At 32.6% G+C, this 19,162-nt stretch overlaps 1 protein-coding gene across 3 annotated transcripts in view; it reads left to right on the top strand.

The window, feature by feature from the left end:
- Nucleotides 1-18,660, top strand: part of Scyl2 (SCY1 like pseudokinase 2) — a 62,369-nt gene extending 43,709 nt beyond the window's left edge. For 2 of the 3 annotated variants that reach the window (XM_026397607.2, XM_026397615.2), the window contains exons 12-18: nt 1,581-1,713; nt 4,183-4,301; nt 7,564-7,664; nt 8,357-8,423; nt 13,768-13,857; nt 15,372-15,491; nt 16,618-18,660. In XM_026397607.2, coding sequence (XP_026253392.1) covers nt 1,581-1,713; nt 4,183-4,301; nt 7,564-7,664; nt 8,357-8,423; nt 13,768-13,857; nt 15,372-15,491; nt 16,618-17,262 — 1,275 coding nt within the window. In that variant the 3' untranslated portion in view covers nt 17,263-18,660. The remainder of the gene's footprint in view (nt 1-1,580; nt 1,714-4,182; nt 4,302-7,563; nt 7,665-8,356; nt 8,424-13,767; nt 13,858-15,371; nt 15,492-16,617) is intronic. The other variant, XM_026397623.2, reaches the window with a different exon arrangement.
- Nucleotides 18,661-19,162: the final 502 nt, after the last annotated feature.

Genomic DNA, 19,162 nt, shown 5'->3' with positions numbered 1-19,162 from the left:
TTTCTGAGTTGCATTCATGGGCACGTTGTCTAAGATTTAAAAATTCTAGGGGTTGGGGATGTGGCTCAAGCGGTAGCGCGCTTGCCTGGCATGCGTGCGGCCCGGGTTCCATCCTCAGCACCACATACCAACAAAGATGTTGTGTCCACCGAGAACTAAAAAATAAATATTAAAAAATTCTCTCTCTCTCTCTCTCTTTAAAAAAAAAATAAAAAAAAAAAATAAAAATTCTAACCTAGAAATTTTGTAAAACATGTTGTGAGTTAGACTTATACCTTAATATTGAAAATAAAGAAAAAAAATTCTACACAGGTAAAATACTTGTGTGATTAATGTTGTATATTTACATAAAATAAAATAAAACCAGAATTTATAGTTTCTCTTAAGAAAAAATATATGCACATATATATTCCAGTAGATGTAGCATTTCCTATTATAAAACTTAATCTGACAAAGTTAAGCCTTCAAATATCATCATGAATTTATAATATTTCTCATTTAAATTTCAGAAAACTCATTTTTTTTTCAGAAATGGAAAATTATTTTCACTTTTTCTGTACAAATATGGTGTGATTTTAACCAAATTATTTTCTACTTTTCTTAGTTTACTTTTTAAAAAAATATTTATTTTTTAGTTGTCTTGATACAATATCTGTATTTTATTTATTTTTATGTGGTTCTGAGGATTGAATCCAGGGCCTCGCACAAGCTAGGTTAGCACTCTATTGCTGAGCCACAATCCCAGCCCTTAGTTTATTTTTTATTTTTAATTTTTTTTAAACTGGAGTTTTATTGATATTAGGGGTTTTGATTCTATTTTAACAGATTCTAGCTAAGAACTAGGATATGACCTATTTATCAAAAGTTGAGTCAGGTCTTAGTAACTGTGTCAAAGACAGTTAGAAATAGAAAACTGCATTTTAGATAAATATGGATAATTTTAAATGTGAAAATATTTAGTTTTGATCCAGATATGGTGACACATGCCTGTTATCCCAGCAACTTGGGAGGCTGAGGTAGAGGATTGCAAGTTCAGAACCAGCTTCAGCAAATTAGTGAGGCCCTAAACAACTTGCACCTCCTCTTAAAATAAAAAGGTTTGGGGGTATTGCTCAGTGGTTAAGCACCTCCAAGTTCAAACCCCAGCACTCCCCCCATCCTCTACACATAAAAGAATTGAACCAGAATTAAAATAAAATATTGAAATCCTTGTGAAATTTATCAGTTAGTAGGGAGAATGAATTTCTTTTTAAAACTGAAATGTTCCCAAAGGAATGTTCTCAGTCAATTCCTATGTAGATAAAGTTTCTCAAATTCTCATCACTGTATTTAAAATAATACAAAATTGAAGTCATTCCTTTATCTTCAGCTAACCAGTGTCCTGGTAAAGTAATCACAAATTCTTTCTAAAGTCAGGAGAATTAAAATAAGTGAATTTTCTGTGTTAATATAACATGTCTTCAAAACCTACATTTATTCTTGAAATTTTAGCATATATCTATATGAAGATGAAATTTACACTAAATATTTTGTTCTGTGTTACATAGACTTTACATGGCTAATGCAATTCATTTTAATAGGTTCGTGTGAATTCCTTAGTGTGCTTAGGAAAGATTTTGGAATACTTGGATAAGTGGTTTGTACTTGATGATATACTACCCTTCTTACAACAAATTCCATCCAAGGAACCTGCAGTCCTCATGGGAATTTTAGGTACCTGAAACTTAAAGTCATTTTATTCTACTTTATTATTTTATAGTTATGCAAGTAAATTTTCCATTTTATAAAACCATTGTACTCGATTTTCATTATTATAGCAATCAGTAATTGAAATATGATGGGATAAATATTGTAATATAACTTTGCTCTTTGTGTTGATTTTAGTAAAAGCATTAGAGTCTTTTTTAAAAATATTTTTTATTCTAATTAGTTATACATAACAGTAGAATACATTTTGACACATCATATATCATGGAGTATAACTTCTCATTCTGGTTGTACATAGTATAGAGTTATACAGGTCATGTAATCATATATGCACATAGGTTAATAATGTCTAATTCATTCTACCCAATTCCTTTCCCATGTCCCCTCCCCTCCCTTTACTCCCCTCTGTCTAGTGCAAAATACCTCTATTTTCTCCCACCCCCTATTGTGAATTAGCGTCCGAATATCAGAGAAAATATTTGGCCTTTGGTTCTTTGGGATTGGCTCATTTTGCTTAGCATAATATTCTCCAGTTCCACCCATTTACCGGCAGATGCCATCATTTAATTGTTCTTTAAGGCTGAGTAATATTCCATTGTGTATATGTACCACAATTTCTTTATTCATTTATCTGTTGAAGGTCACCTAGGTTAGTTCTATAGTTTAGCTACTGTGAATTGAGTGCTATAAACATTGATGTGGCAGTGTCACTGTAGGTAAGGCATTAGAATCTTCACATTTATAAAGGATAAGATGTTTGGGAGTCCTAACTTTGCAAATATCATGATAGCATATAGTTTTCCCCATAAAATGGTACACAGTAAGAGAGGCAAAGTTGAAATTCTGATAACAGTCTTCTAAGAGGCAAAGTATTTTTTCTGCCTTATTTTATCCTCCCCCAAATACAGTGAGATAGCTATTATTATTATTTTTTATAACAATGAAACTAAGGCTCAGATAGGTTGAGTTATTCAAGATCATACAGCTGGGGAGTAGTAAAGCTGATTTTTAAAATTTATATACATTTGAATCTTAACCATTATGTTTCATTGCTAAGTGATTTATTGATTAAGCATATTAGTCTTAAAGCACATTTTATTCTATTGGCAAATTACTCTGTCCAAAAACTCTGAAATTGTATATAGTTAAAGCTGTGAAAATATAATATGGAAATGTCAGAGCAAATGTCTAAGAACATCCTTTTACAATAGAAACAGACATAACTATAGAAGCAAAAAAAATCTTTTATTAAATTTTAGATTTTTTATTTTTAAGAGACACTATACTACTTATTTAGGTACCTTAACACTTACTATAATGTGCAACTTAGTGAATATTTTTAGAAATGATTAGCAAATATTTATTACAGATCTCTGTGGATATAGAACTCTTGGGTTATGGTATGAATCTTTTTTTTTTTTTTTTTTGCTCAAAGAAGTTCATTTTGAGCAAGAGTTTTGCATAGTAGAAAGGGGCTCTGATTCTAATCTGAGTTCTCTTGGTTCCTAGTTCCTGGGGTGATCTTGAAAAGTTTCTTCAATTATTAAATAAGGATAAAAATAACATCATTGTAGGATTTTTATGAGAATTCAGTGAAACAAAGAGATATAATGAGCATATAATGAGCATAGTGTCTAGTAAATATTTAATAGACGCTTAATAAAATTATTGTTTGCATATATCAGCTATGTGTATATTAACAATAATAGCAGATAGGGCAGCTTTGGATTATATATAGAACACTTAATAACACAAAGGTATTCAGAGAATTAGGAGCAAATGTACAATTTACAACCAGAAAACTGTGGAATGGGTATAACAAGTGTGGTCTTGAAGGTCAAATAAATAGGTGAGACAGTAGGGAATGATAGTGGGGTTAAATTTTTAAGTTTCAAACATGTTGAATTTTATTTGATAAAAAGTGAATACATGTAATGTACATATACTTAAATACTTTGAAATAGATGCCTTAAGTGTAGATGTGAAGTCTGAAATAGATGTTTTATGAACAGAGGAGTATTCTGTAACCTTACTGCTTTACTGTGAGAACTGAACCTGGATCTGATTAAGCTTTTTTTTTTTTTTTTTTTAAATATTTGTTGTTGTAGGTAGACGCATTACCTTTATTTTATTTATTTATATGTGGTGTTGAGGATCGAACCCAGGGCCTCACACATGCCAGGAGAGCGCTCTACCGCTGAGCCACAACCCTAGCCCTGATGAAGCTTTTAATATGCTATTGTTACATGCTCAAAAGAGCATAGGATAAATATGTCATACTATTTAAATCTGTATTGATGATAAGGCTGAAATTATTCTATCCATATGTAAGAGCATCCTCATTCTGAGGTTCTGACTGGGAAAAATTTATACTATATCAATTACCAAAAAATTTCATACAGACATGCTGTTTGAATGATTACTATTAACTTATAGTGTTAACTTATAAAATTTAGTCACATTCTTTTCTATCAGGTATTTACAAATGTACTTTTACTCATAAGAAGCTGGGAATCACCAAAGAGCAGCTGGCTGGAAAAGTATTGCCACATCTCATTCCTCTGAGTATTGAAAACAATCTTAATCTTAATCAGGTAGGAATATTTTTGTGTTTATTCAGTTTACTGTTTTCTTGGAATTATATATGTTGTATAACTATATAAGTATATTACATGTAAAAATTGATGAAACAAGGAAAAATATGGCAGAGTTAGATGAAGAAAGTTTATGGGTAGGAAGGGAAGATAGATATAAAAATATAAATATTTGGGAACTGATAAATGTTGAAAGATGAGTAATGTTTGTAACTACTTTAGATCCAGGCTGAGAAGCTGGATCTACCATGCAGGTTGTGTCATGAAAGCCAACAAGAGAGTTTGGCCTAGAAGGAAGTCACCCATCTTGCTTAAACTCTAAAGATATGAGATTACACAAGGCCATAAAAAGCAGTAGAAGGAGATAATTGGGAACCATATTAAAAGCCTATCTGCTACAGAGAAGAAATAATTCAATTTGACATGTGGGGGAAAATAGGATAAGATAAAGTAAGACTAAAATGAGTAGCCTTTAAATGCCAGACTGATTTAGGTATTTGAACTTTCAAGATGTATGTATTTGGGCAAAGGTATAATGTATGTTCAAAAATTATTATAGAATTCTCTCTGTATACCTCTTGATACAGTTACCATAGCTATGGTTACTCTGACTCTTCCTGAAGAGTTAAACTCTTCTTCAAAGTCTGGTTATTATGGTTTATTATTCATTGTAACCCCAACTCTTAGTGCAGTGCCAAAAACAAAAACCAGATTGAGTGAAAACTTGAGATGTAGAGTCACAACAAGATATTTTTTGTTTACAGTGGAAATGGTGTTTAATGAAGTATGATGGAGAAGTATGAGAAGAGTTACTGTTTAACTTGAGAATATCAGAGATGGATAGGCAGGGCGGATTTAGAAAGAAGGACTTAAAAGTGATTTATTGCAATGAAGGAAGCAGAAAGTTTCAAAATAAAACAAGATTTTTTGGCAGTGTGGAGAGTACTGAGTGAGCAGTTTTGAGGTAGAGAAACTTGTGAAGGATTTAACATTCTGTTTGAAGGAGTAGGATAAGCCTTTGAAAGTTTGTTCCTAGATTTGATACTTTATCTTGGGTGGCAAGATTGGGTTTAGGGTTGGCAAAATAGGAGACATTGAATATTAAAGAGGAATAGGATAATATGCCCTTTCATCTGTTTTGTAATTTCTGTTTGTAGTTCTCATAATTCTGATTTAGGATGTTTTAATATATTTCCAAATGCTTATTTTAGGATGTATGATTCCATTTGAAATCTTATGTTTTTTTCAGCTTTATGATTTCTTTTTTAGGGCCTATTTTCATCTTCAGAAATACTTGGATCATATCTTTCTGGTGTTTTACAGTAGGTTAGCAGAGATATGATCTGCTTTCCTATTCATGGTCAGGGTTTCTAATTGATGTTCTGATGGTTGTGATTTAAAATAATTTAAGTATACTATACTTTAAGTGAAAAAAGATAAAGGAACTTAGTAAAAAGACATTTTTAACATTTGATTAAAAAACTGCAGAGGGCTGAGTTGTGGCTCAGTGGTAGAGCATTTGCCTACCACGTGCGAGGCCCTGGGTTCGATCCTCAGCACCACATAAAAATAAACAAAGTTATTAAAAAAAAAAACTTCAGACTCACTGAACCATCTATGATGTGTTTATGGAAAGCTTCTAAGACTCCCCAACCCCCTAGACAGATTGGATGGCTCATTGGGACCCATGTACAGGTATACTTATAGTTCTTGTTTATTGTGGTGGAAGGATATAAAGCAAAATTGGGAAAGGGGAAAGATTCATAGGGCCCAGTCTGGAAGAAAGTTGGCACAAACTTCTAGAGGTCTTTCCTAGTGAAATCACATAGGATGCGCTCAGTTTGCCTAATAATGAGTTGTGACAAAATGTGAAATTTTACCACCTAGGGAATCTCACTGGAGACTCAGGACCCAAAGTTTTTATTGAGAGCTGATCATGTAGTATCCTCTGTTTGGCATGTTCTCAAATCCAGACTCCCAAAAGGAAAGCAGGTGTTCAGCATGTGATAAATTCTTTGTAGAAGCAGTTTAAGCGTAGGCAACCACTCTTATCAGTTAATAATGGAACCCATCCTGAAATCTAAGTTCCAGTTACCAGCCAGAGGCTGACTTGGTAAGCAGACCTAAAAATAGCTGTTCAGGCCTATCATGTTAACTCTTCTTTGCATAAACTACATGCAACAATGTGGATGAATCTCACAAACATAAAGTAAATGAAACAGATGATTCTATTTATATAAAGTACAAAAACAGTTTACGTAGCTGGAAGTCAAAATAGTGCTTATCTGTAGGGGTTGGGAGTGGGAAATGACTAGAATAGGTTAGAAGAAAGCTTCTGGGGTGCTGACAATGTTTTGTTTCTATGTCAGGCTACTGGTTTTGATGGGCATGTTCAGTTTGTGAATTTTTTGAGCTGTGTATACACACACACAGACTTTTCTATTAATATATTATACTTCAGTGAAGGTTTTTAAAAAACGAATCAGAAAATCATGATAAATGGTTGAAGCAATATACTTTTTGTAATTCTCATGATAAGATGAAAAGAAAGAGTCTTCCTGTAACTTATGGTGTCATTAGAATAACTTGTTTAAGATGATCCAGAGGTGCTATAAGAATCATGGACCATTAACCAAAGTTTAACAGCAACAACAACAAAAAGATGTAGTATTAGGCATATTTATGAATTTTAATTATTTGAAAGATGAATTGTGTTGATTTAATATTTCTGCTAACTTTTCAAAAAACAGTGTTCATTCTAGCCAAATATGTCATTTTTCTAACAATTTGTTTAAACAGAAGTTTTTTATATATTAAATGAATTGTTTCCAGATAGGACAAGTTATCAGTGTATAACTGCTGGGGTAAACTTATGTAAGACCTTTGAAAACTTAGCAGTAGAGTATTACTTAGCATGTGTGAAGCCCTGGGTTCAGTTCTCAGTGCCAGAAAAAAAATAAAATCCTGAAATAATAGCTGTCTGACAACTTAGTGTGTATATATATATATATATATATATATATATATATATATATATATAAAAAACTCATTGAAACATGTTTTCTGGAACTTAAAAGCCTCATCAGCTATCATGTCACCACCATATAAAGGTTGTAAAATCTTGCTGTGATATGCTTAGTTTAAATGTACTATGCTTGTTGTGAGCCACTGGAAAAATACACAATTGTGATTAGCTTATTTACCTTAATTGATTACTGCAAACTTGAAATTTTATAACCATATCAATTTCTTATTATACCAGTTCAATTCTTTCATTTCCGTCATAAAAGAGATGCTTAGTAGATTGGAGTCTGAACATAAGACTAAACTGGAGCAACTTCATATAATGCAAGAACAGCAGAAGTAAGTAGGTTGTAAATGAATTACACATTGTCCAGTAGTGAGATAAAAATTACCTCATGATTGATATTTTAGAATATGGAACAGAAAAATTGCTGGATTTTAATTTAACCATATTTAAAAATTTTCTGACACATTAAGTTGAATTGAGATAAAATAGGATGTTGAAAAATCTAATATGACTTCTGAGTACAAAAATGTAATATACTGTAATCTTAGCATTTTCTCTACATAAGGGATTTTCTCAGAAATAGAATTTTGTCAGTTTTAGCCATTGGACTTGTAATTGCAGGTTATTAAACACCTTATCTCAAATGTTGAGTTTTTAAAAAGGACTTTTATACAAATGTTATCTTTTTATTAAATTGTTTTTATTTATATATGACAGTGGAATACATTATAATTCATATTACACATATAGAGCTCAAATTTTTCATATCTCTGATTGTACAAAGTATATTCACACCAATTTGTGTCTTCATACATGTTCTTTGGATAATGATGACAAAAGTTATTTTTTTGAACAAGCAGATATTATTAGTAGCAAACAGTGGACAATATTATACTCTCTCTAAAGAATGATGTTGCAATTTATTTGGATTCTAATAAATTCTGAAGGCAAACAGTTTTTAGGATGTGTATTTTAAAATATGCATTTGTTTTTATTGCTTTGTTATAATTCAACTCTTCTATAGATCTTTGGACATAGGAAATTCAATGAATGCTTCTGAGGAGATAAAAGTTACAAATGTTGGGAATCAGGTAAGATATTTAATTTTTGCAGGAAGTACTTAATGGTGTGCTTTATTTAGGGGCCTTTTAAGCAATAAAGTCACATTTTTTTTTAACAGAGTAAAAGGATTTAATTTGTGTAATAGCCATAAACCAAGGAACGTATTTTTTTTGTAATTTTAAAGTTTACTTACACACACACATACACACAGTAGTATTGTTTATTTTGAGATTATAGTAATCTTTATAACAAAAGTCTATGTTTTGAACTTAAATCTAAAAGAAATGAACTTGAATGGTTATCTTAACATGGAATAAAATGAGAGACTGAGTCTTATGTGAGGTGGCTTCTTGACAAATCTTAGGTAAGGTGTTTTAGTTTTGAAACTAATCTTTGTCTCCATCTGGAATATTATTTTATAAGGTTTGTATGTATCAATTAAAAAAAATTTAAAACAACTTGTTCTACTTAGTTATATGTGACAGTAGTATGCATTTTGATACATTAAACACAAATGGAACATAACTTCTCATTCCTCTGGCTATACACAGTGCCAGTTTTTGACTTCTTTATATATCCTGGAGATTAGTGCTGTATCTGAGGTGCATGTGGTAAAGATTTTTTTCTATTCTATAGGGTCTCTCTTTATGTTATTGATTGTTTCCTTTGCTGAGAAGAAGCTTTTTAGTTTGAATCCATTCTATGTATTGATTCTTGATTTTACTTCTTGGGCCAGCATTTTTATTCAGTAAGTCAGTACCTAAGCTGGCATGATGAAGATTTGAGCCTCCTTTTCCTTCTATTAAGTGCAGTGTCTCTGTTCTAGTGCCTCAATCTTTAATACACTTTGAGTTGGTTTTGTGCAGGGTGAGAGGTTTAATTTCATTTTGTTACATATGGATTTCCACTTTTCCTAGCACCATCTGTTGAAGAGGCTATCTTTTCCCAATGTATATTTTGGCACATTTGTCTAGTATGAGATAATTGTATTTATGTGGGTTTGTCTCTATGTCTTCTATTTTATACCATTGGACTACATGTCTATTTTGGTACCAGTGCCATGCTGTTTTTGTTCCTGTTGCTATGTATTATAATTTAAGGTCTGGTATTGTGATGCCTCCTGCTTTGTTCTTCTTGCTAAGGATTGCTTTGGTATTTTGTTTCTCTTATTCTTCCAAATGAATTTCATGACTGCTTTCTCTTTTTCTATGTAGAACATCTTCAGAAATTTAATGGAAATTGCATTAATTTTGTATAGTGCTTTTGGTAGGATGGCCATGTTGACAATATTAATTCTGTCTATCCAAGAACATGGGAGATCTTTCCATCTTCTAAGGTCTTCTTCAATTTTTTTTTCTTTAGTGTTCTGTAGTTTTCATTGTAGAGGTCTTTCACCTCTTTTTTTCTTTTTTAGTTGTCAGTGTTTATTTATTTATATGTGGTGCTGAGAATCAAACCCAGTGCCTCATACATATTAGGCAAGTGCTCTACCTTTGAGCCACAACCCTAACCCTTCACCTCTATTGTTAGATTGATTCCCAAGTTTTTTATTTTATTTTTTGAGGCTGTTGTGAATAGAGTAGTTTCCTAATTTTTTTCACATTGAATTCATCACTTATGTATAGAAATGCATTTGATTTATGGGTATTGATTTTATATCCTGCTACTTTGCTAATGTATTTATTAGTTCTAGAAGTTTTTCTGGTAGAATTTTTTGGCTCTTTTAGATATAGAATCATGTCCTCAGCAAATAGTGATAGTTTGAGCTCTTTTCCTGTTTGTATCCCTTTAATTTCTGATTGCTCTGAATTGAGTTCCAAGGACTATGTTGAGTAGAAGTGGTGAAATAGGGCATCCTTGTCTTGTTTTAGCTTTTAGAGGGAATGCTCTCAATTTTTCTCCATCTAGAATGATGTTTGTCTTGTGTTTAGCATACATAGCTTTTAAATTTCTTTTTTGTTTAATAAACTCTTTTTTTAAAAGTTACAAATGGAAATAATCTTTATTTCCTTCCTTCCTTCCTTCCTTCCTTCCTTCCTTCCTTCCTTCCTTCCTTCCTTCCTTCCTTCTTTCCTTCCTTCCTTCCTTCCTTCCTTCCTTCCCTCCCTCCCTCCCTCCCTCCCTGAGTATCAAACCCAGCGCCTCACATGTGCTAGGCAAGTGCTCTCCCATGAGCCACAACCCTAGCATGCATGCATAACTTCTAGAGTATTGAGGTATGGTCCTACTGTCCCTAGTTTTGAACATGGTGTTTTGAACATGAAGAGGTGCTGTATTTTGTCAAATGGTTTTTCTGCATCTATTGAGATAATCATATGACTCTTATCTTTAAGTCTATTGATGTGGTTTATTATGTTTATTGATTTCTGTATGTTGAAGCAGCTTTGCGTCCCTGGAGTGAAACCCACTTGATCATGGTGCACTATCTTTTTAATAAGTTTTTGTATGCGATTTGCCAGAATTTTATTAAGAATTTTTGCGTCTTCATCAGGGATATTGGTCTGAAGTTTTCTTTCATTGAGTAGTGTCTTTGTCAGGTTTTGGTATCAGGATGATACTAGCCTCACAGAATGAGTTTGGAAGGGCTCCCTCTTTTTCTATTTCATGGAATAATTTGAAGAGTATTGGTATTAATTCTTTGAAGATCTTATAGAACTCTGCTGAGAATCCATCTGGTTCTGGGTTTTGCTTGGTTGGTAGGCTTTTGATGGCATCTTCTATTTCATTGCTTGAAATTGATCTGCTTAGAATGTGTATGTCCTACTACTCCATTCACAATATCCCCCCAAAAAATAAAATACTTGGGAATCAACCTAACGAAAGAGGTGAAAGATTTATACAATGAAAATTACAGATCCCTAAAGAAAGATATAGAAGAAGACCTTAGAAGATGGAAAAATATACCCTGCTCATGGATAGGCAGAACTAACATCATCAAAATGGCGATATTACCAAAAGTTCTCTATAAGTTCAATGCAATGCCAATCAAAATCCCAACAGCATTTCTTGTAGAAATAGATAAAAGAATCATGAAATTCATATGGAATAATAAAAGACCCAGAATAGCAAAAACAATACTAAGCAAGAAGTGTGAATCAGGCGGTATAGCGATACCAGACTTCAAACTATACTACAGAGCAATAGTAACAAAAACAGCATGGTACTGGTACCAAAACAGGCGGGTGGACCAATGGTACAGAATAGAGGACACAGTAACCAATCCACAAAACTACAACTATCTTATTTTTGATAAAGGGGCTAAAAGCATGCAATGGAGGAAGGATAGCATCTTCAACAAATGGTGCTGGGAAAACTGGAAATCCATTTGCACCAAAATGAATCTGAATCCCTATCTCTCGCCGTGCACAAAAGTTAACTCAAAATGGATCAAGGAGCTTGATATTAAATCAGAGACACGGCATCTGATAGAAGAAAAAGTTGGTTATGATCTACACGCTGTGGGATCGGGCTCCAAATTCCTCAATAGGACACCCATAGCGCTAGAGTTAACAAATAGAATCAACAAATGGGACTTACTCAAACTAAAAAGTTTTTTCTCAGCAAAAGAAACAATAAGAGAGATAAACAGGGAGCCTACATCCTGGGAACAAATCTTTACTCCACACACTTCAGATAGAGCCCTAATAACCAGAATATATAAAGAACTCAAAAAATTAGACAATAAGATAACAAATAACCCAATCAATAAATGGGCAAAGGACCTGAACAGACACTTCTCAGAGGAGGACATAAATCAATCAATAAGTACATGAAAAAATGCTCACCATCGCTAGCAGTCAGAGAAATGCAAATCAAAACTACCCTAAGATACCATCTCACTCCAGTAAGATTGGCAGCCATTAGGAAGTCAAACAACAATAAGTGCTGGAGAGGATGGGGGGAAAAGGGCACTCTTGTTCATTGCTGGTGGGACTGCAAACTGGTGCAGCCAATTTGGAAAGCAGTATGGAGATTTCTCGGAAAGCTGGGAATGGAACCACCATTTGACCCAGCTATCCCCCTTCTCGGTCTATTCCCTAAAGACCTAATAAGAGCATGCTACAGGGACACTGCTACATCGATGTTCATAGCAGCACAATTCACGATAGCAAGATTGTGGAATCAGCCTAGATGCCCTTCAATAGATGAATGGATAAAAAAAATGTGGCATTTATACACAATGGAGTATTACTCTGCACTAAAAAATGACAAAATCATAGAATTTGGAGGGAAATGGATGGCATTAGAGCAGATTATGCTAAGTGAAGCTAGTCAATCTTTAAAAAACAAATACCAAATGACTCCTTTGATATAAGGGGAGGAAACAAGGACAGGGTAGGGACGAAGAGCTTGAGAAGAAGATTTACATTAACAGGGGTGAGAGGTGGGAGGGAAAGGAAGTGAGAAGGGAAATCGCATGGAAATGGAAGGTGATCCTCAGGGTTATACAAAATGACATATAAGAGGAAAGGAGGGGTAAGACAAGACAATACAAATGGAAGAAATGATTTACAGTAGAAGGGGTAGAGAGAGAGAAGAGGGGAGGGGAGGGGGGATAGTAGAGAATAGGACAGACAGCAGAATACATCAGACACTAGAAAGGCATTATGTCAATAAATGGAAGGGTAACTGATGTGATACAGCAATCTGTATACGGGGTAAAAATGGGGAGTTCATAACCCACTTGAATCAAACTGTGAAATATGATGTATTAAGAACTATGTAACGTTTTGAACGACCAACAATAAAAAAAAATAAATAAAATAAAATAAAATAATACCAATCCTCAAAAAAAAAAAAAGAAAAGAATGTGTATGTCCTTCTGATTTAGTTTGGGTAGGTCATATTTCTCTAGAAGTTTGTTGATGTCTTTGAGATTTTCTATTTTATTGGAGTATAAATTTTTAAAATAGTTTCCAATTATCTTCTATATTTTATTAGTGTCCATCGTGATATTTTAGTAATTTAGTTTTCTTTCTCTTTGTCAGTGTAGCTAAGGTTTATCAATTTCATTTATTTTTTCAAAGAACCAACTTTTCGTTTTATCAATTTTTCGAATTGTTTCTTTTGTTTCAGTTTCATTGATTTCAGCTGTGATTTTAATTATTTCCTGTCTTCTTCTTTTGGTGTTGATTTGTTCTTCTTTTTCTAGGGCTTTGAGATATAATGTTAGCTCATTTATTTGTTGACTTTTTATTCTTTTAATTCACTGCAATGAACTTTCCTCTAAGCATTGCCTTCATAGTGTCCCAGAGATTTTGATATATTGTATCAGTGTTCTCATTTACTCTAAGTATTTTTTTATTTCCTCCCTGATAAAATCACATTTTTATTGGAGTCTCTTTGAATGATGGAATTTTTCTGTTTCACTAGATTGACAAGGTTTTTAACAACATTGGAACAGACCTTCTGACTTGTGAATCAGAAAGTAAAGAAGATGAGTTACAAAATAGACATAAAAGAGTGAGTTTCTTTACTCTTTTTTAGCACTCTTATTTATATTGAAGGATTTCCTGTAAACCATGGGTTTTTATTAGGGAACACTATTTAGCATCTTAATAAGAAACATTTTGTAATTATCTTTTTGTATTATCTTCATGAAATATCTTCATCGTTGGAACATGACCTACCCCATGTAGCTTAAGATTTTTGGCTTCTTTATTACTCGACCTCCCACATGGTAGCATTTCTAGATTGCCTGTCTTTTCTCACTCTGTGTTTCCTATATTGATGGCAGTCACTTCAGATTGATGCTGTGTATCTACCTTTGGCTCTCCCTAATTGTGGTTCTTCAGTTATTTAATTTCTCTCTTCACTATATCCCACCAATTTGAGTTCTAAACTTTTTCCTTTCTTTCTTTTTTTTTTTTTTTTAGCCCAACAACTTCACCTCTCTTCTTCCCTTTCATTCTGTGGTAACAACTTTAACTTTTATAGTTCATTATAGGCTTTTACTTTGGTTTTTTTTAAGAAGATTATTTTTTATATTTTTTTAGTTGTTAATGGACTTTTATTTTATTCATTTATTTATATGCAATGCTAAGAATTGAACCCAGTGCCTCACACATGCTAGGCAAATGCTACCACTGAACCACAATCCCAGCCCCTACCTTAACATTTTTTGAAGAGTACAGTCAGTTATTTGGTAGTATGGTCTTCAATTTGTGTATGCCATTATTTTCTCATAATTAGTCAACATTTATTCATTTTTGGCAAGAATACCACAGAAATGTTGGAGTATACACCCCTCTTGGTTTATTCTGTCAGGAATATATGATCTCAATATGACTTATTAGTGGTGAGCCAATGCTATTTGAAAGATAATTTCCAAAATAGATTTGATTCCATCTCATAGTGAATTAAAAATCTGAGTAGATTTTTTTCTCTGTTTCCTATTAAAGTTTGTTCTTCCTCTAATTTTAAATAGTAAACTCTACAATGATACTTTTCTATTGAAATTTTAGTTACACCAATATAAGAAAATACTTACGTCACTTTTTGACCTCTGCTGTTGTTCTTCTCTTCATTCACCAAATATGAGTACTGTACATATAAATGGACTGCTGGTCATAATAGTTTGTAAAATTATAAGAGAATATGTTGGATGACCTTAAGGGGTAGCAAGGTTGTTAATAAAAGAAAAAGATTTCAGATCTGATGCAGCTGTTAGTAGTGTAAGAATGTATTTGTTTAGTTTTTCCTAGGCTTTTTGGTAAGTTTCTAAAATATTTTTTTGAGAGAACTAGTTAGAGTTGAATAAGATCTCTCAATTGCAGAATGAAATAACTTAATCATATTCTCATTGACTAGAACAAGATATTTCTAATAAACGATTTTAAAATGATAGCTGTTTTCATACTAGAAATATTTTAGCACAGACTCTGTGAATTTCTGCCTAAAGCTAAAGAAGAAATATTTTGTTTTATAAATGGATTTATGTAGTTGCCAGTTGATTTTTTGCTCTCTTTTATTTGAAGGCATCACTTACACTTGAAGAAAAGCAAAAATTAGCAAAAGAACAGGAGCAGGCACAGAAGTTGAAAAGCCAGCAGCCTCTTAAACCCCAAGTACACAAACCAGTTGCTCCAGTCAAACAGGTCAGAGTTAATTTCTTTTGCATAAATTAAAGTATACTACTAGTGAGTAGAAACTAGCCTACTATTATTTGTAAAAGATGTATTTCAAAGAATAATTTAATTGGTTGTTTCTAAAAAAAAGTATGAGCATAAAGGCTTTTCTAGCAGTTCCTTCATAACTTGGCTAATGTACAGTGTTTCATGATAGTGCTTACTATCAGTAAAGAGGAAGCTGAATGAATAGGTGAGGTTTTTGAAAAAGTTAGGTCTCATAGTTCTTCTTCAACTCTCTTCACTTTGAAATGATCAAGAGTATTATTAATATATTCATGCTCTTATGTATTATATATATATATATACATACATATATATTTATTTATTTTAGACATTGGTGGACCTTTATTTTATTCATTTATTTATATGTGGTGCTGAGAATTGAACCCAGGGCCTCACACATGCTATGCAAATGCTCTACCACTGAGCCACAACTCCAGCCCTGTGCTTATGTATTTTTGAATTAAAAATAGTTTTATATTTTTGGTTTTCAGTTATAGTTTATTAGTTTTTTTTAACTTGATTTCGGAAAATGTATCTGTGTCACCTGACCAGTATTTACTTCCTACTATGTTCCAGAAATTGTTCTGGATGCTGGTGCTATGGCAGTGAATAAAACTCTGTTTGTAGAGAGAGAGTTTACATATCTTACTATTTTAAGAAGTAATTGTATTTAAAAGCTTTCTTAATTTTTTTTTCTGTTGCCTCTTAATTATAAATTCTTCCTCTGAGAAAAAATTCTTTATAGGTGGAGAGGCAAAATTAAGAATATCTTATAAGGTAATTATTAAGGGAACAAATTCCCATGAAATTTTGATGAAATTAAAAATATAAAAATAGTATTCTTTTTTGTAATATCAGTTTATTGAGAAGAATGCATTTTTACTTTGCAGAGATAATATATCACTTAATTGGAGTTTAAAGTTTAGATGGCAGGCTTTATTTGTCTTACAGGCTGTAGTTTGCTAACTTAGTGTAGACCCTTGAGATTAATTTTAATTTTGTCCTTTATAATTTAATTTGTCACATATTTGCCAATTATAAATTAATTTGGATTTCTTGGAGATAAAAGTGATTCCCTCATATTTTTCAGACTAAGGACTTGACAGACACATTGATGGATAATATGTCATCTTTGACAAGCCTTTCTGTTAGTACCCCTAAACTTTCTACTTCGAGCACCTTCACTTCTGTTCCTTCTGCGGGCCTTGGTATGATGTTTTCTACACCAATTGATAATACAAAGAGAAATTTGACAAATGGCCTAAATGCAAACATGGGGTTTCAGACTTCAGGATTCAACATGCCAGTTAATACAAACCAGAACTTCTTCAGTAGTACAAGCACACCTGGAGCGACCAAAATGACTCTGGGAGCACCTTCTACTTTGCCAAACTTCGGTGCTTTGAGTGTTCCTCCTGCTGGTGTGAAGCAGACTCAACAAAGACCCACAGATATGTCCGCCCTTAATAATCTCTTTGGCCCCCAGAAACCAAAAGTTAGCATGAACCAACTGTCACAACAGAAACCAAATCAGTGGCTTAATCAGTTCGTACCTCCTCAAGGTTCTCCAGTTATGGGCAGTTCAGTAATGGGAACACAAGTGAACATGATGGGACAATCTGCCTTTGGTATGCAGGGTAATCCATTCTTTAGCCCACAGAATTTTGCACAGCCACCAACTACTATGACCAGTAGCAGTTCAGCTAGCAATGATTTAAAAGATCTTTTTGGGTGAGGTTTCTTACTCCTATTTTTCAAGGATTATTTCTGTTTTAATCATGGGTAAGCTGATTTACATCTCTGTATAGATGGCTTGAAGAAACTGCTTCTATGGGAAAGTGAATGGTCCTGTGACAGAAAACACATGTTTTCATGCCAGCCAGCATAGTAATTGTATGGACTCCTAACCAGTTGAGTTTTTTAAAGCATTGAGGATTTTTTTTCCCTCTTACAAACAACTCTTCAGGTTTTTAGAGACCCAATCCTTACCAATCTCAAAGAGAAAAAGGACAACTGAGTTATCTTGAATAGCAGAATTTTTAAATCAAATGTTTATTTTGGCTTGTAAATCTTGATGTTATTAAAAAATTGAGTTGATGGTAACTGCAGGCTCACCTGTTACATACTGTGTGGTACAGTCTACCTTCAGAAGTCATTAGTCTTCATTTTAGTATGTGAAAAATCTTGATGCTATATTGATTTGTTTGCATTTAGTTTGAGAAAATGATAAGCATAAAAAGAAGGGTCAGGTCATTTGCTTTTTTCAATCATTTAAGCTTTTTTGATGAACTAATGTTGAGTACAAAAGTCTGAGAAATACTGAAAAATTTAATTTGATTTCATTGGTTTAAAAGCATCATTAACAACCATCTCAAATGCAAACTAATCATTGTGAATTATATTTTAGCATGATCTGCCTCAAATAGCAATGTATTTTTCTGCATTTACTTGGATATATTTAGAATCCATTTTTTTCCCCTACTGTGTCACAGAAGAGGTATGTACTGATTTGTACTGATATTTGACGAAGCACTCTGATGTGATTTCCCTGACTACTGCCTTTATATTCTGTTTCCGATTCTGCGGTTTCAACTTCTGAGGTTGTAGCATATATGAATCACATTTTCAAAAAGAAATTTGTAAGAATTAAACTATATTTCATGAGTAAACTTTTGAGATTTCTTCTGTATTGTTTTAAATGTAATAAACTTTAAAAATGAGCAGTTATGTGTTCTGGCTACCCACAGATTAATTTTCAGTTGCCATGATAATCTGAACTCATAAGTTGTTACTATTAATTCTTTCTTTTCTAGGGACTCCAGGAACTTTTTGTTTGTACATTGTAATGTTCATAATCAGCCATTTTTAGAAAGCAAAGAATAAATTCTCCTAACAGGAAACATTTTATTTTTCAAAATCTGTCTCAGATGTTTTTTTTTAATTTGCTGATTTTTCAACCACAGAGCCTTATGCTATAAATGTCATTTGTATTTTTAAAAATTATATTTCACCGTTATGTGATAACTTTAAAACTTTTAAAGAACTGTGTATGTATTATAGTTGCTGCCATACAGTTTGTGGTTTTTAATTATCTGGAGCCAGCAATCATTTAAAATAAATCATATGAAGTTTAGTGTGCTGGTACTATGTTTATTCATTGGAATTAAATATTTGTTGAAAAACACACACATACACGTACACACAATATATTTAATATGCGGTACTTGACTACAAAATGTGATGACATTAATATTGCTTAATATTAATAATAGCGTTCAGTTCAGAGGGCACTTAAAAAAATAAGTCAGCTCTCATGTCTGGTTTTTGAAGCTAAATACTTTGTAGCATGAATTTGGAAGGACTGATAAGATTGCTAAAGAAACTTAACCAAGAAATGAAAAACACTTGGAAGATCAAAAATGTTTTTGTCAAATACATCTACAACTTGACCAAATTAGCTGTCTTGTTTTTAGTATAATATTAATATTTCTTTTGGGAAAAGTTTACATGTAGAATAAGATGGATTATAGGAGAACTTTTCTTTGTAACAATTTAGTAGTGACTTATTAGGAAATTTTTATTGTTTTAAGTTTTTTTTTTTAAGTTGTAGATGGACAGAATACCTTTATTTTATT

This window comes from Urocitellus parryii, chromosome 5, assembly GCF_045843805.1.
Source record: "Urocitellus parryii isolate mUroPar1 chromosome 5, mUroPar1.hap1, whole genome shotgun sequence".
NCBI lineage: Eukaryota > Metazoa > Chordata > Mammalia > Rodentia > Sciuridae > Urocitellus > Urocitellus parryii.
The sequence above is the reverse complement of the archived record's forward strand: the minus strand, read 5'-3'. Positions and strand labels throughout refer to the sequence as shown.